The following is a 23,135-nucleotide window of genomic DNA, read 5'->3' as shown; positions in this document are numbered from 1 at the left end:
GAACAATCCTAAGATGCTGGTGGAATTTCATTGCTAGATTTCTGCTTTTCTAAAATGGTGAAATGTGCTACATAAAGAGATGAAATGCAAAATTTTAATGTCCTAACTAGACTTCAAGTTTTGCCTTAAGCTGTAACTAGAATATTAATATCAGAGTATATTTTTAAAAAGTAGGCTAATTGTATCACATCCTTGAATCTAAGAAGTGTATCAGTAGCAGATATCTGATTGCAGATCTCCTAAGAAAAGGACCTGGAATATACAGAAAATGGTATCTTAAGGAATAAGTATTCCTCTTTTATTTTCTTGATGATGCTACTCTATGCTGCTTTTATTTTTCTCGTTAACATTTTTACTTCTTTTACAATCGATATGTACTGATCATAGGACATTTTAAAAGTACAGACAAGCAAGCAAGAAGATAAACCCTATGTCTAATACCACCACTTAAAAAGGAAAAAAGTTAACATTTTGATGTATATATCAGACTTTTTTCTCCATAAATAGATATGTAAAATATTTTATATACTTTTATGTATTTTAAGTGTTTATAAAAAAGGACTAATCTCTTGCTAGATTTAATATCATGAACATTATTTCCTACAAATACACTAGACCTGCATCGTCATTTTCAAAGGCTGCAATAATCTGCATAATCCCTACTTTTATTTTTCCCATTGTTCTTTATTATTAACGACTGCAATTGGTATGTACAAATAGCTTTTTTTTTTAAAACAGCAAAAAGAGCGTTGAAACAAGGGATCTAGGGCATTTATTCAGATAATTCATTACTTATTGAACACTTATTTATTATGGACAATGCATTAACCGGTAGCTGGGAAAAGACAGCAAGATATCTACTGTTAATCAACCTCCAGTCTTACAGAACAGAAAGGAAAGCGTTGAGGAATAGGAAGAGACGAAACGGTCACCCCTCTCTTTAAAGTTAATCTAGTTTTTAATCAGCTGTGCCCCAATACCAAATAAAAAGTTAATAAAAAACAAAGTTAATCTAGTGTAAAACAAAGTTGCTGGGTCTGTGGCCAGATGCATATATAGTGATTAAAGTCTCTACACTTAGTAAGTGTTAGGTTCATCTATAAAAAATATTGGTCCACAACATCTGCACTAGCCACTGTTTCAGGAGTTACACAGAGGGAAAACCCAGGCGGAGGCTTCTTCCACTACTCTTGGTTCCAGGAAGAGAGGAAACCCTTTCCCCGGGCCTGCAGGCGCCCGCGCGTGCGCGGGAACAATCCCACCCACCGCCAGGGACCACCACCCTGCACCCCTGACTTCTTCATCCCGTTCTCGGGTTCTGCTCCAAGCGGTCAAAAACAAAACTTCTACCCGACCACTTCCACTTAAAGAAGCCAGCCTGGCTGAGTGTGGCTTTGAAAATCAAACGCAAGGCTGCTTAGCACGGAGGTTTGAGCGAGGTCGGAGAACAAACTTTGTTATATGTTAACTTGGTTGGAGCAAAGCGATTCTAGGCAGAATTTAGTTACATTAAAACAGTGAAGGTTTTTTTTTTTGTATTGTTGTTTTAATAAAATCGTCTTAATTGATAAATAAGGAAGAAGGGCTATTTCAGGAGTTGAAAACAGTCATCCGGGATGGTTTCAGCAGGTGGCCAGTCCGGCGCATCACGGCCTCCTCCCACCTAGCGTCGGTTTAGATTACGGTTTCCGCGGCGGCTGGACAGGAAGCATCCTCCACGCTGCAAATTCACATCAATGGGATTCCCCTCGTGGGAAATGCCCCCTCCTGGCAGACGTGCTCCGGAGGGCCGAGCACGTCGCGGCGCCTTCCACCCTCCGTCGAAAGCTCTATCGAGATCCCGAGTCGGCATTCTATTCCCTCCGCGCCCCGGGTGAGCCGGCACCACCCGCTGCCCGCCGCCAGCCGCCGCCGAGGGGCGGGAGAGATGCCGCGGGGGGCAGGCGCGGCGCGCGGGGAGGGGAAGGGGTTCTCGCGCGATTGGGCGAGGTTTCCGGTGTTGTGACTGAAACCCGTCAATATGGCGGCGATCGGCCGCGGCCGCTCGCTGAAGAACCTCCGAATACGAGGTAAGTCTGCTGCAGCCCTCACCCCTAGCCGCCCGGCTACGGCCACCCCTGGCACTTGCCTCCCCCGGGCCCTGGGCGGGTGGAGCGAACCGGGGCGCTGGTCGGAGCCAGGGCTGCCACCGGTGGCCTGGGAGCGAATCCTAATTGGGGCTATGTGTCTGTTTCGCGCAGGGCGGAATGACAGCGGCGAGGAGAACGTCCCGCTGGATCTGACCCGAGGTAACGCAGGGCGCTGGCGAGGGCGTCCTACTGGGGAGGAGCCGGGGTTGGGGGCCGCGGGAAGGGACCGGCCCCGCACGGGACCTGCGAGGGTACGGGAGACGGAGCCCGAGCCCCGCCTGCCGGCCCGCGGGAGCAAGTCGGGGGCTGTCTTCCCGGACCCATCCCCCTTCCCGGTGCCCGCTTTCCTCTCCCCAAGCCCTTTTCCGGGCCTCTGGGCGCTGCGGTGCCCAGGAGCCCCAAGCGGGACTCGGCGGAGTCGCCGACCCTCTGGGTTTTCTAGACCGCGGGGGGAGCGTAGTCGTCCTATCCCGGAGCTGAAGCAGCCGAATCCCAGGGGCGGCCGGAGGGAGGTGGAGGCTGTTATTTAGGTTGCTAGAGGATGTCTGAGGGAAGAGAGACCACATCCTGCCCTCCCCGTCCCCCAGCGCCGAAGCCGGACCTGCTCGGTCCTTGCCGACTGCGTGATGCTTTTCTCCTTGCCCACCGCCCTGGGGGACCCGCAGCATTGATAAGTCCGTAGCGAAACCCAGAGCCCATGATTTCTGCGAAGTGTGTGTGTGTGTTTCCCTCTTGTTTCCCTTTCCCGGGCCGCTGAGACTGTAGTTGGCAAAGACCGCCCCCTCACCCTCGCTGCAGGTTCATTGTTTACCTTCTGCAGTGGCGACGGGTTTGTTTACACCTTCGGAACTGGGTAAACCCGGGTTATATTTTTAAGGACCTAATCCGGCTACTGCCAGTTTATTTTCATCAGTCACCATAACTGGAATTTATTCAATATCTCGCCGAGGATTTGGTAGTTATATACAAGGTTTTTCTTTTCTCATCCACGGTAAACAAGATTGAGTCTATTGATTCCGATGAAGTCGTTTCACACCCGCTGTAACTTAGCGTGTAACCTGGTTCAGCTGTATAGAACCAGTTTCCTTTTTGAGATCTGAAAAACACTTTAGGAAGTTTTTTTAAAAAGTCCTTTTAAACATTCTATATAAAACTTTAAAACTACGTTCTACTTGACATAATGACTTATTTACAGTATTTGTTAGATGCGGGCTCATTGTTGAGGATCATCTCTGTATCTAAAGCATAGTGCATTCTCTAATTTGTTTTATTTTGTATATCATAATGTAAGATTACTGTTTTGTGGACTGAAAGGCTAGTTTTTAATTCAGCTACAATAAATTTTTGTAACAATATTTTATTCCAAAAGTTCAGGGACTTAGTTTCGGGTGAACAAGGTACTTTTGCGGAGTTTCTAAAATAAAATAGGGCTTAAGTAGTAGAAATGACAACTAATTAGGTCACTAATGCACTAAATTAGAACTTTTTTCAGCAGATAGGGTTTGAATATTAATGTAGAGAGATATAAAACTTTTGACTTTTGTGTAACAGTTTGGAAACTTGACTATAACACACATATGAAAAGTCTGTATAAAATACATGAGGGAAAAGATTTTCTAGTAAAGTGCCTGACAAAATAAGCAAGATTCCCACAGGGCTCAATTTAGCATTTGAGTTTTGTAAAAGATGTAGTTTTAGTGATTTAATTTATATATGTGCATACATGTTTTAGATGAAGGTGAGAAGACCCTTTATTCGATAGATCTTGGGTTTAATTTGTGCATTAAAAATCTGTTTGAATGTGGTACTAGAAAATGAATTATACTTGTGCTTTAAGTTGACTTTGCTGATCTCCTATATGTAGTAGTTTGTCTGGTGTCAAAATTTGGGGTAGTAAAAAAGCTTATGTACAAATCTGAGTTGATACCTTTCATTTACTCCAGTTTTACTCAGGTACACAGATAGCTGTATATTTATTATTTAGAATGCTATATTCCCTGAGTGTTTAGTAACCATCTGTGTCTATAGGTGTTTCTAGGATAATATCAATACAAAAAGTGCAGAAAACGCTTTCCCGGACAAGATATATTTCAGTTTAGAATGAAGTATGCACAGCTAGCTGAAACTGCAAAAGCAATATGCAACTAAGAGTGAGAGGACATGAGAGAACTGTTCTTAAATCTTAAGGAAGTCTTGAATAAGAAAAATAATCTGAGTTATATTCATTGTATAGTGACTCTATTGTTTGAGAAATTGCTATTCTGACAAACATTCATTGTTAGAAGAAGGCTTGTGGATCTAACATGAAAGTTCATGAGGAATTAAGCTTCCGTAATCATTTGAGAACTGTGGGGCAGTCTGGGTTGCAGCTGAAGGGCAGCTGCTTGTGGATTGGATTACGGCATGTTTTAGATAAAGTTTGAGTAACTGAAAAAATTTCTTAAATGCTGTAAGGCAGTGTTTGCTCTCATTCTCATTATTTTTATGTAACCTTTGAGAAAGTCATTGTGTAGCTGTCTAACAAAGTTCATTATAAAATAGAGGCCATGGTTATTGTAATTCCTAGAGGAGCCATCAGTGTGTAGTATAAAGTCAAATGGTTTTGAGTTGTAACTCAGCTGGATGACTGGGGGCAGTTTATTTAACCTTCATTAACTCTTGGTTTCTTCAGCTCAAAAAAAATTAACTTCAGGTTATTCTTGAAGGTTGTTAAGAATATGAGAAGTAAATGAACTAGGCCATATAGTACTCAGAATGGGACCTAGGACTTTGTGAGTGATGTTAACTAAATGTTAGTTGCTTTCCTGAACAATGAAATCAAACTTATTGCTTCTTGATATCACATTTAAAGTATTTCAGATTATTGTTTTTAATATTATGAAATTGTTAACCAGGAATTACTGTATTGAAGCTTTCATTTATTTTTGAGACATACTATTAATTGGGTATAATCTCTCTGAACTGAAACTCTTTTTTATTGTTTTTCAATTTGTTAAGAAAAGCTTCAAAATATATAAATCATATGTGAATACATGAATATAGTAAGTTATAAGAAACTCTTGTATGTCTCCATCACATAGTTTGTTTCCTAGGCCCCCACCCCTATTGTGATCATTTTTTTCTTCTTTTCTTGAGAGATAATTGACATACAGCACTTTATAAGTTCTTGAATATAACAAGTATTTAAAAAAAAAAAAAAAACTGTGACATTACCCGTATTAGGTCTAAGTAAAGAACAATCTATTATATGTACTTAAGATAAAATGTGGTATTTTATTTAAAAATATTAGATATTCTACTCTATGGTTTTTCTCCCTGATTCCAGAAAATTTCTTGGTAATGAGGCTTGGCCATCCTTGCAAGCTTCTTGAAGCCTAGGAGAGGTTTAAGTTTCTTTAATTTTTGTTTTGATGTTACTGCTATGGTTTGTATGAAAGTGCTTCAGTTAAAAATTGTTTATGGGTCAATTTTGAATTTAGAAACTTCATTGTAGGAGGTCCTATGGTTGATTTATTGATAATTGTTGCTTTAAGTTTTGTTCAGGCAATTACTTAATTGTGAAAGTCCCTGATAACTGCTGTTGGTATCATTAAATACTCTCTGTTTTGCATGCCAAAATTTATTTTGAAACTGAAATGCTTCCCTTAACCACTTCCACCGCAAGGATAGTCTTTTTTTTTTTTTTTTTTTTTCAGTCCACTAGGGCATCTCTTCCTGGTACTGAATAACTTGAAGAGAGAGTATTCTTCCTGGAATAAGAAACCCTTCCTAGTATAATTTAGTTATTGTGTTCAAGGTGAATTCGTAGGACGTGGAAACATATATATTCAAATATAACTATTAAAATATAATTTATTAAGTATTGAGCCTTACATATTTTTGACCATTCAATCCTTTTATTTTTCCGTTAGTAGGAATGAAAAGGTTGACTGTCTTAGCTGCTCTTTAATACTTAGAAAAGCAGGAAGGTTATCTGAATGATGCAGATTTGAACACTTTGTGTTTTGTGATTTTTTTTCTAGTTAGGATTAAACTCATGTTTAATCACTTACTTCAGTTAGACGAAACAAACATTTGACTGCTTTTTATTTAATAAATACTGAATTAAGTGCTGGAGGACTGAAGATGAAGATATTACTCCCTTTTTCGGAGTTTACTGGAACAGACATAAAGAAGTGATTGCAATATGGAACAATCAACTAATCAAACTGTACAAGGAACAGAAGTCGCCTAGAGGAGAGAATGATTAACTCTTTGAGGAGAGGCTCAGAGGTAGCTTCACAGAGGGATTGACTTCTCATAAAATAGTTGTGGTGGAAGAAAATGAGGGCTCATGTCAAGAGAATATACCACACCTTGGGAAGAGACAGTAGGAAGAGGAGCTGCTCTGTAGGTCACTGGTAGAATCTGAGAAGTGATGGGGCACTAGACCAGGGTATTCGAGGCAGATTAAGTTGAATATATGTTGAAATGGATGAACCCACTAATTTTTGTCTCCAGATTCTAAACTGACTTCGGAATCCTCCTACCCTGCATAGAGGAGGATTTTATTTCTTTTATTTCTTTATTAAGAAGATAGAAGCTGTCTAATGTGAATCTACTTGTCTTCTCCCCTTTATATTTCACCTATACTCACCTTCTGTTTTCTCGAATCAGAGGATAAAGCATCTCTCTTCATTTCCAAGGCTAAACTGGAAAAGAATTTTATGCTCCTAATTCTGTTTCCCCTAAGATTCTTTGTAGAAGATTTCTTGCTGCTTTACTTCCTGTTAGGTTAATTTTTTCATATTCAGCAAACATTTGTTGTATTCTTCCTATGGATCACTTTGCTAGGCATGGGATGATGGTGAGACATACGGAACAATAAAGACAAGGATTTTTAAAACAGTCATTTTTTCATAGGCTTTGCACACGGAATAGTTTATCCTCACTCCAGTTTTCTTTCTTAACTCCTTCAGTCTTGTAAGCACAGCTCTCCCCCTGTACTTAAAACAGTTTTCTTAAAGGATGCTAGTAACCTCATGCAAAATTCATTGGCATTTTTAAGTTCCCCATTCTATTATTAGTACTACTACTGTATTAATATTGTTCCAGACAGTAAAATGTATTATTTTACTTAATCTTCAACAACTCTTTCTGTGTGTGCGTGCTCAGTCATGTCCTACTCTTTGCCACCCTGTGGCCTGTAGCCTGCCAGTCTCCTCTGTCCATGGGATTTTCCAGGCAAGAATATTGGAGTGGAAATTCCTTCTCAAGTTTCCTTCTCCAAGGGATCTTCCTGACCTAGGGATAGAACCCTGTCTCTTGTGTTTCCTGCATTGCCAGGGGGAGTCTTTACTATTGTGCCACCTGGGAAGCCCCTGACAACTGTTTGAGGTTCTCTTATCCCTATTTTACAGTTGAAGATACAGGCTTTTAAAATTCTCATGACTGAAACTCAGGTAAGTTATTTAGCCTTACCTGAATAACTAGTGAGTGACTAACTGCAGATTATGCACTTCCAGCTACTCCACTGTCACTAGTCTTAAAACTGGTTCTTTTCCTTAACCCTCGTGCCATTCTTTTCTCTGTTTACTGGCTGGTCTTCCAGCTCCTTAAGCAAGTGTACCCTAAGGTTCTGTTCTTGACTTTTCTTGTCTTCTTTCTTATTGATGCTACCTTCTGTAGCCTTTTCACTCATGGCTTCAAAAAATCCATGAATTGAGATGGTTACAATAATTACATTTTTATTCACACTTTTTCTTCTAAATTTGCAAAATTTATTGGTGTGTATGTGTGGTAGGTAATTGTCAGAGGTTGTGGTGTATAAAATTTTGCACCCCGAAACTTACCATTATTCACTTTCTTGGTATCACCACCATCCTTTGGTATTCAAGCTAGAGACCTATTGCTTGTCCACTTTGTTCATTTGACGTTTCCCCAATTTGCCTCTAATATACCTACTGAATCCAGCTTCTCCTATTTTCATTGTCGTTGGTCTGCTGCACATTATATCATTTGGATGACCTCATTATCTGGTTTGGATGACAGTAAAATATTCTTTTCTCTCACTTTTTTCATTTTTTCTGCTATATGATTGCCAGGGTTATTTCCCCGAAATCTAGATCTGGTCTTCTCATTTCTCTTATTTAAAATAACAACAACAATACATGTGCACTTAATAGTTTCATTTTTGCACACAGTATAAAGTCCAGATTTCCTAGTTTGGCATTGAAGGCCCTTTGTGATTCCAGAATTATCTTCTTCTATACTATCTTAACCATACCATTCTCAGTCAGTCTCTCTCTCCACATAGTTCGCTTGGGTAAAGCACTCCCTTCTTTTCATGCTTCCCAAAGCCGGGTTGTGGAGAATTTGCTAGTCTAAGCACCTACATTCCACATTCATATTGTTTCTCCTTGGAGATCGTGTTGTGCCTTTGATTGAGACTCTATGCTTTAGTCAGAGACGACTGTTTGTTATTCCTTGCACATGGCATGCAGTTTGTTTACTTTGCATAGGTTGTTTTCTGTGCTTAGAATTCCGTTTTCAGCACTCTTTAGAGAAATCCTAATTCTTTAAGGTCTAGGTCATATGCCACTTCTGGGAAAATCCTTCCTTATCATTCCAGTGGGAATTCATTCCTTCCTCCTCTACTTTTCCACATCTTTGTTTATTCCTTTCTAAATATCACTTACTATTGCCTTATTTAAGTTCTTTGCTCAGTTCTTTTTTCACTGGATCTTAAGCTTCTTTCTCAGCATATATCATATAATAATAACTGAAACATGTAAGGAAGAATGGAGAGAGAGATGAGAAAAGGGGCACAATATTGAGAGTAGAAGTAAAAGAATATTTAAATTTGCAGACTTGACAATGAAAGCATTGGTGCCAAGAAATGGAGAAATTGTTTTGAAAGTGATGATAATGAGTTCAGCTTTGCACTTTGAGTTTCAGATGATTGATTCTGTCAGAGATGTGTAAGAGGTAGCAGCAATTTCTGGCATGGATGTTTTTGTAATTGTTTTTAACTTGTGATCTGATTGTTCTCTGCTTTAGGGCCTTGAGAGAGGGAAGAATGTAAATGGAGAAAAAGCTAAAGATTTGGATGTTAGCATATATGCTGATTAGAGTGTATGTCACAGCACAGGGATCAATAAAAGGAAAGAGGCCAACAAGAGAAGAAAGCTTAAAAATTAGCAAGATTGTGATCTTTGAAGCCAAGGGGAGAGCTTTGGGTTAAAGGCACTGTCAGCTCTAGCACTGAAATTGAGTTCTGGAGGACTCAGTTCTCTCCCTTAATCTGAAGTTGATCTTGGCATGCTTACTTAACCTCTTTAGGCTTCAGTTTCCTGATCTCCAAAATGCATACTGCTTTACATGCATAGCCCTTTCACCTTCAGCCTTTGTGATTCTCAGATATCAGGATGTTTCTGGGATATCGAAAGGTTAAAGAGAAAGTCCTGTTAAATCACTTGTTAAATTACTGTGAGAAGGATTCCTATAAACAGCAATGAGTACATGTAGGAGTATGGTATTTCATAGTACTTTAAATGTAAATTATAGTCAACTCTCAGTTTCCTTTTAAGTGATCATCTGCAGTGACTTGCTGCCTCCTCCCCCTCCCAGGTCTCAGGCTACTGAAAATAGGGCTGTGAAAAGCACAGTGGGGTGAGTGAATGGCTTGCATGCCTGTGTATCTGTGCTCCTATCACCAAGCTGAATGCAGTCCACTCTCAGTTATCTACCCTTCATACAAAGGTAAATAATAGTGGAAGAATTCTGAATATATAAATAACTTTATATATGGTTGGGGACGACTTTGTATTCTTTCATTCCCTGCTGTAGATTGATGTATCTTTCATTTGAATTGTTAGCATCAATTTTTATTTCTTAAGCAAATACTCTTAGAATAGTGGATGTAAACAGGCTAAAATATTTATTAGGTAATCCACATATGAATAATTGAGAGTTGACTGTTAATGCTTTTTGGATCATCCATTGTTTTGTATTATCTGTGCTTTTTTTTTGTTACTATGACCGGGTTAAAGCTGAATAGCTACTTCAAAGTTACACTGATAGGATAAATGTACTTAGAAGATTATACAGATTCCAAACTAAATTGAAAATAATTACGTAAAACTAGCTAAATATAACATTCATGCGTTCAGAATCATAAGACTGAAAGAGAACGTAAACCTAAGTACATTCTTAATATTCCTCTTGTGGAGTTGTCTAGCCAGACATATTGCATAAACTGAGTGATATGACTAGTAATGACAAAATTTATATAAAATATAATAAAATTAGGGATGTACCAAGGCTTCAAACATACCTGTTCGAGGAGTCAGTTGAGATTAGTAAGCAATATATAAAGAGTTTTTAACCTTAATTACCTGAATTTTAAAGAATCTGGCCCCTTCAATTACTTTGCCATTTTGTTTATCCTAAAATGTTGAAGAATTTGGATTTGTAATGGTTTGCTAATGTTAAGTCAGCATATTTTTGTAGTAAATGTTAATGTGAATCAGGAAGGCTTGGCTTTACAGAGTTTATATTATGGTTGGGATATACCTGTATCAGGACATAGTATTTGAAGCACCTGCCAGTTATCTTTATAAAGGAATCCAAAGCTAGAGGAATTCAGGAAAAAAATGGGAGATAAGGAATGACCTAGAGGGGAATCCTCATCAAATTGTTGACACCTGTAATACCTTTGCATAAAAGGGTAGTGTTTAAATAATTATATTTACTTTTCCAAACGAACATATTCCTGGCATATTGTTGAGAAAAAATTGGTGATGAGCTTTGTATGTAAATCTACTGAAGGCTGATAATATTTCAGACCAGCGCTTTTCAAACCTTGGAAGGTAGTGCTTGACTAGACTGAGAGATTTTAGGCATGTTGTAAAGTAATTGTGTGCTTCTGATTATGAGTATATAGATGTTTGGCTGCATTCCAAACCTAAGCATAAATAATTTCCTTCCATTGTTTTGTAGTATACCTCCCCTTCATTAATATTGCATGCTCAAAGGGCTGTGTAAATTTGTATCAAACTTATTTCTAGATATGTGCAGTTTGGAAGTAGATACCAGAAGTGTTTTTATTATTTTCCACATTGAAATGACTTTGACTTTAAACGTATTTTCTGATTTTAAACATGTAACCTGACGGTGAGAGATAATATTTGAAATTAAGATTATCCTGAAAAACATGGACTGTTTCGTTGCCAAATCCAAACATCCTACCCTCTGATTATTTGGGTAAAGGATGAACAGTGTTTGGGGAAATTAACACTCTGTTAAAGACAAGAGTTGAATTGCCACTTACAGGGATTGTAAGTAATCTTGTTCAGAACCCAGTGTAATTTCATGGGTTTCTTACAATGAATAAATAGTGAAGAGACACAGAAGCTGTAAACAAAGAAGATTGCCAAGTAATGTACTTGTAGTTACTTAGAAGAAACAGCTTACCAGATAAAAATGTATTTAACTGTTTTTAGATGTGTATACATATATATTTTTTATCAATAGTTTCATATTTTGAGAAATCACATCTTAAAATAATATTGCTAGTTATTTCCATGCTTAATGTTCATCCCTCATATAGTAAAAACTTTTAATTGCCCTGGTTTTTCTTTCACTCATAATTCTGTATAATATACTCCCTAACCTTCACCATAAACACATCACCACCCACCCCCTCCCCCCCCAAAAAAAAAGATAAATTGAGGGGATAGAGTTGCAAAAAGAGTGAGAAGACTCCAGTGGTTGGAGGTAGGTGAGCTATGAACTCTAACATCTAGCTATATGGCACTATCTGGGGTGGTGAGTGGAATATTGTGGAATGTTTTATTTAACAATGTGTTGTGGATACAATTTTATTCATGTCTGTCACAGAACGTTAGTATAAAGTCATGGTAGTGGGATATTTGAGTGCAAATAGCTATTTTTACCTTGTTTATTTAGAGTAATTTGTGATATTATTACTATAGGTTGCAATTTGTGTTATTTTTGAACGCTGTAACGTGCTGTAAAGTGGACTGGATTAATTCTTATATTGTATAAGATTCTGTATTTCATGTAGGAATAATTCTTAACATAAAATTTTATAACTTTGTCATGAGCTAAATTTTAGATTGGCATAGTCTTAAAGTTTAAATCACTTTGTATTTTTAATAAAACCTTAAAATAGCCCTCTTCTGTCACGGAAGAATTCAGTGTTGTGTGTTCATGTTTCCACATTGTTTTGAATATATAAGTGTATATTGTTTTACCTGGCAGAATGAAGAAATTTTAAAAAAAATGCTGGTTTTCAAAAGGAAATTAAAAGCCTCAGAGATAGTTGCCTTTTGCTATATTATTGTTTTTGTAATAGTTGTTTTGTTAAGAAAGTTTAGGTTTAATTTTTGAGTCCTAGGAAATTTCTTTTACTTACATCAGTAATTATTTCTATATTATAAATATGTCAGAAAAAAAGTGTCATTATTTTTTAAATAAGTATATTGCCACTAAATATTCACCTGAGGTACTTGAATATGATTGGGGGAAGTATGTGTGTGTATAAATATTATGTTTATTTTTAGCATATTTGGAGTTACTTTAGAAATTTTTTTTTATATTACTGTGATGTAAAATAGAAACTGTAACTGGACTTGTTAACATATGGAAAATAAGGATAAATAGGTTGTGCTTATAGGAATTAAAGGGCTTTACTGTCAATAACATATGAACTGTAGTGAATAAACTTTGATGATATATACTTTGAATTTTATTGACATCTTTTGGAGTGCTTTCTTCTGCATCCTGGTTGTTTTCAAGACAGGTAATTGCTTCATAGCATAGTTCAAGGTAGGTGAGATATGACTTGATGTAGTATTATATATGTCTACAATTTGAACAGTAGGATTATATGTATAAAGATAGACAATAAGGTAAAAAATATATAAAATAGTAGGATACTAATATGGACAGTGTGGTATGAATGTGGATAACATTTAATAACATGCTTTCCCTGGTGGCTCAGGGGTAAAGAATCCACTTGCTAACACAGGAGACACGGGTTCGATCCCTGGGTCAGGAAAATCCCCTGGAGAAGGAAATGGCAGCCCACTCCAGTATTCTTGCCTGGGAAATCCCATGGACAGAGGAGCCTGGCGGACTGCAGTCCTTGGGTTCGCAAAGGGGTAGGAGAGGACTTAACTAAACAGTTGCTTGACACATAGACAGTCTGGAACTGTAAGCGCCTGAGCTTTGGAACCTTGCCTCTTGGAATTTTTTCACTTTGGACAAACTGCCTTTTCTGAGCATATTTTCTCATCTCTATTGGAGGAGTTAGTGAAATGTTTGTAAAATATTACAGTTGGCTGGTAGACATAAATAGATATTAGGTGTTTTTTACATGGTCAGTTAAAGCAGAGGAGATGAGAAGAGGGAGAGTTTAAGTGTGAACTGTAAAAAAAATGAGACATTGTTTCAACTTTGAGTGGATGTGGTTAAATCAAGACAAATAGGGCATAAATTAAAGACAAAGTATTTTACTAAGAGTGGACTAAGGAAAAATTTTAATATTCATTTTGGGTTTATAGAATGGGGGTACTGTAGAGGACAGTACTTAAAAACTGTGGAGTTGTTAAAACATCTTTTTTTGTTGTTAAAATATTTACTATAGTAAGAAAGCAGTAAATGTTATTTATAATTGAAGAAAATGTAGATCTGAGAGTTGTCATAAATTTACAGTTCTATGAAAGTTAACAAATTGAACATTTTGATAATCAGAACCCAGGTCAAGAATCAGAATATTGCAATACCCTAGAAGTTCCCATTCTCTCTTCATTTAGGCACTACCTCCCCCACCAAGGACAGCACTATTCTGACTTCTAATACCATAGATTAGTTTATGTGGTTTTCTCCTGCATTACATATACCCTTTTGTATTTAACTTCATTTGCTCAATAGTATGTTGTATCACTGTGTTGTATGTAAAGTCAAAGTTATTTTAATTAAAGTCTGCTTATATGTGTCAGGTGTATCATGATATATATGGATTTTTTTAATTTGAAAGGGAAGTGAATTTATATGATTAAATAGAATTTGGAATAATTCCACTAATTCCAACTTTAAAAAAACTTTAAAAATCATTTTCTGAATATGTCTTTTTTTCCTCTTCAGTCTGACCTTTTAATAGATTTTAGGCATTAACACATCTGGATAGGTGAATTTTTTTCTTTAATTTTTTTCAAAATGACTGTTTAAAGAAAAATTAATAGATCACCATATGGAGTTCAAAGCTACCAGTTAGTAAGTTGGAAAAACTAGAATTCCAATCCAATGAAAGTTTTGTGTTGACCTAATTAAATTGGTAGAATGATTATAAAAATTGGCTTAGTATTTTTATAGAGAAAAAGGGTAGATGGTAAGCATTTCTTGGACCTCACTGCAATAATATTTTCAGTGGAAGACCTCATTAATAGTTGCAAAGTATCTTCATGTGATTGTTTCTCTATTTTCCCCTTGTTTTTTCAATTTCTTTCATTGATTTCTATTTCTCTTATTGCATTTCTAGTCTTCTGGTGACTCTACTGTAATAAGACATGCTATAGAAATGGACTAGTTTTTCTTTTCTTATGTATGCTTGATAGTGTTTTCTATTCCTTGATTTAAGATAAATTTTAATTGTTTTTTGTTTTTTACTCAATCTTTTATTGAATTTTAGGTTTTTTTTCTCTGAGTTGGCAGTGCTTTGTGAGGAAGATTTTACTGCCCATCTCCTGGTGTGCATATCCTCAAGAAAGTAGAAGAGAGTATTGCATAGGAAATTGATTAAATACTTGATAGGCAATTTGGCAACATGTGCTTAGTATAAATGAATAAAATAGAATAACATTTACTTATTTCAGTATGCAAAAACAAGAGTAAATGTGAAAGTGAAGCAATATTCAACTATACTAAAGGTGAAGTTTTGATGAAGTGAGTTTTCTAAACGTTGGTAATTTTAAAGATATTAATATTCACTCCACTTAAAATATTCTTATGCATATACTCTTTGAAAGTATGGAAAACAGTGACTTTGTAATTCCCTGAAGGTGGGAACATTTAATAACCTTGGAATATCCTTGTTGATTGTGAGTCTAGAATATTTAGTTCACTGAACCAGATTTAAACTGTGTGGATTATTAGTTACCAAAAGAATGCTTGTTTTTAGTGGTGAATTTTGAGTGATTGCTTGTTTGATTTTATTAATTAGGAATGATTAAATGCAGTAAATCTATATTTTTAACCATATAACCTTTTCAGGATTATATTAGTTACTGCTCTTGTAATACTGGTATGTAGTTTTTTTTTCCAGACTATTTTTAATGATTTTTCCTAGCATAGAGCTGAGCTACTGTGGTAAATTCTTGGCTCGCTAACATGATCAGAAGTGAAGAGGTCTAAATTATATTTTATCAAAACATTACCAATTGTGTGAAGGATTTATCAAATGATGTGTTGTTTAGCAGACAGTCTAGAAATTATTTGTTATGAAGTAGATGTTTTCCTTCTAAGCAGTCCTCTTGGAAGGGCACGTACTTGTTTTAGAGATGATGTCACTGTTCAAACTATTTTAAAAATTTTGCTTCTGAAGATTACTAAAGCTTATAGACTTTTAGATTGGTATTTGGTTTCTCCTTTGGGATGAATTGGAGTTCAGGAAGTGGTTAAATATAAATTGGGTTCAAATGTAGGGGGAATTCCATTTGATTTATTCACTCATTAATCTGAAGAGAATTCATGGAGCATCTGCTGTATTTTAGCATTGTATTAAATACTGGAATATATGTGACAAAACAGTTTTTCTTAAAAATATACAACCTCTATATGTGATGACTGCCATTATAATCTAGTTAGTGACTTCACAGCCATTCTCATTTCCTAAGTCTCCCTTTTGTTCATTATATTTGGCAAAACAGCCTCTCTTTATTCATTCCTACTCAGTCTCTTCTCAGGGCCTTTGTACTTATTACATTCTGTCTGGATTAGTCTTCCCCTAATCTTAGTAGGTTTACTGCCTCACTTCATTTAAGTCTTTTCAAATACCACTTTATCAGTCAGGCCTTCTCTGATCACCTGTTGTAACCCTCATCTGCATCATTTTCCATTTGGTTTTGTTTTCTTCCATAGCTCTTGTTGCTGTTGCCGACTGCAGTAGTATTTATTGTCTCCTGGAATGTAGGTTTTGTGAGGACACGTGCTTGGTGGTGTTCCCCATTGTGTCCCCAGCGCCCTATATGCACTTGATAAGGACCATAAATCATTTATTGGCTGAGTAAATGACCATCAAATTTGTGTTTAGTTTGAGGGCTCCAGACTAATTTTTTCCACAGTTTACTCAGTGTCTTAACCATGTGATCATGTATATCAAGCTTACTATGTTTCACACTTACTGATTACCTTACTCTTATAAAAATCTTTCTCTATTTTCCATCTGGGTCTTCAGCGCATTACTTTAATGGGCCAGATCACCCAAGAGAACACCCAGGAGACATTCTGACCTCATTCCTTGTCCTTTTTCTGCATGTCAAATCTGTGACCAGATGATAATGATTTTATCTTTGAAATACTGAAAAATCTTTTTTTTTTGTAGGTACTAGGAAGCTTATTCAATATCCTGTGATAAGCCATAATGGAATAAAATATGAAAGATAATACATGTATTTATAACTGATTCACTTTGTTCTACAGCAGAAATTAACAACATTGTAAATAAACTATACTTCAATAAAATTAAAAATAAAATACATTGTTTTAGTTGTTAAGTCATGTCTCACTCTTTTGCAACCCTAGAGACTGTACCCCAATAGGTTCTGCTGTTTGTGGAATTTCCCAGGCAAGAATACTGGAGCGGGTTGCCATTTCCCTCTCCTTGGATAAATCTTTTTTTCCGTTTCTGTTGTCATACCATTACAGAGGCCTCATTTTCTTTCTTGGGTGATTCATTGGCTTCATAACTACTATCCCTATTCTAATTCTATCATTTTCCAAACTGTTCTCTTCACTCTAACTAGAAACACATTTTCTACAAAGTTAATGTTTACTTTTTCAGCTGGGTTGAATATCTTCCTTATTTGAGCTTCTATAATATACTATATGTTTCTTGTAATACTGCTATAATTTGTTCACTCCTACCTCCTTTAGTCGTGAAAGTGAAAGTGTAGTCGCTCAGTCGTGTCCAGCTCTTTTCGACCCCATGGACTGTAGCCTACGAGGCTCCTCCCTCCGTGGGATTCTCCAGGCAAGAGTACTGGAGTGGGTTGCCATTTCCTTCTCCAGGGGATCTTCCCAACCCAGGGATCAAACCCAGGTCTCCTCCATTCCAGGCAGACACTTTAACCTCTGAGCCACCAGGGAAGTCCATAGTTGACAAATATTTATTTACTTTTACTATGTGCTGGGTAATTTTCTTTTGTTGGTGATTCAGTGGTGAAAACCTTGAATTATGTTCTACTAGGGAGAACACAGATAAAAGTAAGTCAACACAGAATTTTAAGAAGAAATAAATGCTCAAAATAATGTAAAATTGGAGTATGCAAAAGGGAGTTGATAGGTGGTTAGGGGGATTGTCAGGGAAAACTCTGATACTTAGTTAATCCAGGACTAACAGGGAAACAGCAAGTGAAGATGTAGGGGGAAAGTCAAGTAGAAAGAGTATATAATACCAAGGCCCAGAGATAGGAAGGAACCATAGATAGAAAGTGCTTGGGGAGAGGGAGAGTAGAGAATGAGAAACTAGAAGAGGTAGGCAGGAAATAGTGTAGTTGAAGTTTATTGGTGTGGAACCCTGAAGCTGAGTAAGTACTGAGAGTTGAGAGGTAGCAGAAACTTCAGAGATCACTGAAAGTTGTGAGACTTAAGAAAAGGGCTTTCTAAATATTCTAGGTAGATCAGTGATGAAGAGACTTGTAACAATATTAAGAAGGTTGTTTGAAATAAACTTGTCAAACCCTGCTTCCTTTACCTCCAGTTGATTTTATTATATGCTTAGACTCATGCAGAGATAAAATAGGCATTACAAATTGAAACAGTATTACTTCAGACCTTACTGGTAATTTGTGCAGGTCCGCATTAACCACAGTTTACTTTTATAATGCTGTGAAAAATATATTTTTAATACTACCAAATTAAACTATTTTGCTTAGAAAACTGACATTTCTTTTTTGAAAATATACATTCCTAATTATTCTGTGAAATGAAAACTGAATTTGTAATAGGGAAGATCTTGATCCAAATTCTTGCTCCATAATCTGCAGGGAAATACCTAACTTGCTATTTAATTTTCTGAGCCTAAGTTTTCTTTTTTGTGGTAACGGTTATATTAGGCTGGTACAAAAGTAATTTTGCTTTTGCATTGTTGAGCTTTACCGTTTGATATTGGAATACATTCTTAAATGTGGTTATATTATACATCATTTCAATGTGTACTTCTTGCTTTATATGTTTTGCTAATGAATTATTACTTGCTGTTTATTTTATATGTATTATAGACTATGGATGATGTTAGACGAAAAGCAAATTCAAGTGATTTTCTTATTTGAGTTCAAGATGGGTCATAAGCAGTAGAGATTACTTGCAACATCAACAATGCATTTGGCCCAGGAACTCCTAACAAATGTACAGTGCAGTGGTGGTTCAGGAAGTTTTGCAAAGGAGACGAGAGCCTTGAAGATGAGCTCAGTGACTGGCCATTGGAAGCTGACAATGACCGACTTGAGAGGATCATTGAAGTTGATCCCTTACAACTATACGAGAAGTTGCCTAAGAACTCAGTGTTGACCATTCTTTGGTTGTTTGGCATTTTAAGCAAATTGGAAGGGTGAAAAAGCTTGATAAGTGGGTGCCTAATGAGCTGACCACAAATCAAAAAGATCGTTGTCATGAGGTGTCATCTTTTCTTATTCCAAGTGTCAACTATGAACCATTTCTGGATTGGATTGTGATGTGTGAAGAAAAGTGGATTTTATACAACAGCCAGTGACAACCAGCTCAGTGGCTGGACCAAGAAGAAGCTCCAGAGCACTTCCAAAAGCCAAACATGCACCAGAACGGCTCATGGTCACTGTTTGGTGGTCTGCTGCCAGCCTGATCCACTTCAGCTTTCTGAATCCTAGCGAAACCATTACATCTGAGAAGTAGGCTCAGCAAATCAATGAGGTGAACTGAAAACTGCAAACCCTGCAGCCAGCATGGGTCAGCAGAAAATGGCTCAGTTCTTCTGCATGACAGCACCTGGCCACATGTCACACAGGTGCTTTAAATGTTGAATGAATTGGGCTACAAAGTTTTGCCTCATTTGCCGTATTCACCTGACCTCTTGCCAACTGACTACCACTTATTCAAACATCTTGACAACATTTTGCATGGAAAATGCTTTCCAAGAGTTTGTTAAATCTCTCTTTAACTGCTGCTGCTGTTAAGTCGCTTCAGTCGTGTCCGACTCTGTGCGACCCAATGGATGGCATTCCACCAGGACACGACTGAAGTGACTTAGCAGCAGCAGCAGCAGATATATCTTTGAGTTCATTAGTTCTCCGATCAACTGTATCTGTTCTTTTATCCCCCCATTGAGTTTTTAAAATTTCAATCATGCTGTTTTTATTTTAAGAAGTTCTGCTTCCGTTCAGTTCAGTTTAGTTGCTCAGTCGTGTCCGACTCTTTGCAACCCCATGAATCGCCAGGCCTCCTTGTCCGTCACCAACTCCCGGAGTTCACTCAGACTCACGTCCATTGAGTCAGTGATGCCATCCAGCCATCTCATCCTCTGTCGTCCCCTTCTCCTCCTGCCCCCAATCCCTCCCAGCATCAGAGTCTCTTCCAATGAGTCAACTCTTCACATGAGGTGGCCAAAGTACTGGAGTTTCAGCTTTAGCATCATTCTTTCCAAAGAAATCCCAGGGCTGATCTCCTTCAGAATGGATTGGTTGGATCACCCTGCTTAGATGATTGTAAATTTTGAATCTAATGTTTCCGGTCCTTTCTTTTAAACCAAAAGTTTGCAAGTTATGGCTTGAAGATCTTGTGATGTAAGGCTTACAAAGCTGCATTTCTAATAGTCTTATTCAGACATAGACATGCTCATTTAATATTGTCTATACCTGCTTTGGTGCTACTATTACTGAATGAATTACTTATTAAAGAGACCTTATATTAATAGCTTTCAAAGCTCAAAATATTTAGTCTGACCCTTAATGGAACAAGTTTGTCAAACCCCCTGCTGTATTTTCTTTCTTTCTTTCTTTTTTTTTTTTTTTTTTTAGTATTTATTTATTTGGCTGCACTGAGTCTTAGTTGTGGCAAATAGGATCTTCACTGCAGCACGCGGGATCTACTTTGCTGACCAGGAGTCGAACCTGGCTCCCCTTCTTTGGGAGCGTGGAGTCTTAGCCACTGAACCACAAGGGAAGTCCCCCCCCCACCAACTTTAGATATATAAAATATTATTTCATTGTTTGTATTAATGTATATGGTAATTCTAATATTTAAAGTCTTTTTAGTTTTTGTTTTGTTTGTTTCTATTGATACTCACTTGTTTTCATGTTTCCTTCTGTGTTTGTAACCAGGGTAAGGGTGGCTTTTTAGTTGGGTGGGTGGGTGGGTGGGCTGGAATGGTGGTTAATGGTTGAATTTGCCTTTCCTTCTTGCCTGGGAGTATGGTAGACCAAGGAATACTTTAAATTAAAATTCTCTCATTGAGATTTTTTTTGATTGTGCAAAAGAATGTATCTAGGTTCCAGAGACACTTGCTTCAGAGTCTCAGGGAAGTCTCTTTTTATTTTTCAGCTTTACCTAGAAATACTTTTCTTTGCTCTCTGCCTCTGTTGAATAAGTGTTCTAAGTGTATCCAGACTCACAGAATGAAAGCAGATGGTCAGCATAAACCATACTGTTTGCGTACATGGTTTAGGGCCAGGAAGCCACTCTTACCAATTAGGGTGGTAGAAACATTCCCTGAGTTTGTTTCCAGATGTAAGCCAGCAACTAACCTGGTAAGCAGACCTTTTTAAGGAAAAGCAGTTGGGCCTGTTAGGTTAACTTTTTCTGCATAAATGTACAAATGCAATACCTGAGGATGTTGATTTAATGAGAAGTCAGATTGGGTAGGTATGGGAGGGTGCAAGATTTTACATTTCTAACTTGCTGCGAGGTAGCACCCATTTTGGTAGTTCACAGATGTACTTCAGTAGACAGATAGCTGCCCTGAAGCAGAAGTCTTTCTTTCCAATTTTTTTTTTTTAAATCATAAACAGTAAATTTTTATTCTGAATTGATAGAAAAGTTATTTGTTGGGGATTAAATTCTCTGTGGTGACAGGTTTTTTCCTTATTGAACTTTACTCAACTTGACTAAGGAGATCTAAATTTATACTTCAATATTGGTACATATTTTGTGTCATTGGGAGAAACACAGTTTTGATGACTTTGTTGTCGAAAAGAATGCAGGGTCTGGGATGTTGGTAATATTAATTGTACAGACCCACAGCCTATTATCCACAGTTCTGAAAAAACAAAAACTCTGAAAATGAAAGCTGTTTTTTGTAAAAAAGTGACGTGACAAAACCTAACCTGACCTAAACTTACTTGGCAGCAAAACGTGACCAGAATTTGTATTATCTCAGTGTGTCTAACCAGCATGTCAGACAAAGGCTCATCTGAAGGTCCTGTAGTAGAAGTATGTAAAGCAGTCATATTTAAAGGTGTTATCAGAAAGCATAAATAAATATAAAAATATTAGCAGTTAGTGTGGTCATATTCAGATGTCCTGTTCATGCAAGAGATAACCAAAGAAGTGCTTTATATTGTTATATTTATAATAGTTCAGAGCTTTGTAAGGTTAAATTCAAACAACGTTTGTAAATTTACTTTTAGATTTTGATTATTGGTGCTAATTCACTTATTTATGCATGCCTGAGTGAAATGTATGGAAGAATAACAAGGAGTAAATTTTTAATTAGAGAGTTTGTTTACATTTGTATTACACAAATCAATTGTGTATTATGGCATTTTTGCATAATTAAAATCACCATTGACCAAGGTTCATGAAAAAGCTTAATGTATCATGTGTTGCCCTCATGCCTGGGACTCCAGATTAGTCATTATGTTTTTGTCTTGATAATTTTGATGAGGTGTGTCTTCTCTGATGTATATAAATGATTTTATTGAGCCATAAAAAGCATAAACAGAATACTACATGTGGTAATATCCACAGGGAACTGATTCAGAACTTAGTAGTACATAAAAATAAGATACTAACGTGATATACTCTGTGTAAGATATCTCAGTGATATTTGTTGTCCTGGATGTAATTTTCTAGTTCAGACATTATTACTATTGGCTGTAGAAGGAAATTTTGGAAAGTTTTTTTTTTTTTTAAGGATGAATTAATTTGATTACAGGACATACTGAATTTGAGATGACAGATCACCAAACATGAAAATAGATTTGTTTTTTAACAAATGTAGAATAATGATAAAATGTAGAATTGAAACTTTGAGGCTTTGTTTATTTAAAGGTTAAAATTGAATTTGTTACTGTTACGGAGACAACGAGAAAAGAAACCTAAGGGCAAATGATAGAATTTTTCATAATATTAAAGAGTATAAAATAGGAGGAAGGAGTGCAAACCTTTAAGAGAGGTACATAAGCAACAGTGAGAAACAGGCATGAAGAGGACCAAGATAGTGTGATTATAGAAACCAAGAGAAAGAAGGTTTGGTTATCATTGGCCAATAGTACTATAATGGAAAAGTCAGGGAGTTTGAAAAGCTGAGGAAAAAACCTTTGCATTGGGCAAATAGTGAACTTGTAGAGGACAACTTTAGTGGAATGGTGGCCTAGATAGCAAATTGGTAGAATTTAGAAGGGGAGGTAAGAATTAATTAACTTGAGTCTCAGAGAGTTTTTGTAAAAGTAATGTCACATCAAAAATGGGAAACATTGGGCAGAAGCTTTTTTTTTTTAAGACCGGTAAAAGAGACAGGTCAATTAGAAATAG

The 23,135-nt window shown here is 36.9% G+C and overlaps 1 protein-coding gene across 2 annotated transcripts in view; it reads left to right on the top strand.

The window, feature by feature from the left end:
* Window positions 1-1,960: 1,960 nt before the first annotated feature.
* RICTOR (RPTOR independent companion of MTOR complex 2) overlaps window positions 1,961-23,135 on the top strand; it is a 126,542-nt gene continuing 105,367 nt past the window's right edge. For both annotated transcript variants that reach the window (XM_040262363.1, XM_040262362.1), the window contains exons 1-2: window positions 1,961-2,069; window positions 2,241-2,288. In XM_040262363.1, coding sequence (XP_040118297.1) covers window positions 2,021-2,069; window positions 2,241-2,288 — 97 coding nt within the window. In that variant the 5' untranslated portion in view covers window positions 1,961-2,020. The remainder of the gene's footprint in view (window positions 2,070-2,240; window positions 2,289-23,135) is intronic.

Source organism: Oryx dammah, unplaced genomic scaffold (genome assembly GCF_014754425.2).
Source record: "Oryx dammah isolate SB20612 unplaced genomic scaffold, SCBI_Odam_1.1 HiC_scaffold_20, whole genome shotgun sequence".
Lineage (NCBI taxonomy): Eukaryota > Metazoa > Chordata > Mammalia > Artiodactyla > Bovidae > Oryx > Oryx dammah.
The sequence above is the reverse complement of the archived record's forward strand: the minus strand, read 5'-3'. Positions and strand labels throughout refer to the sequence as shown.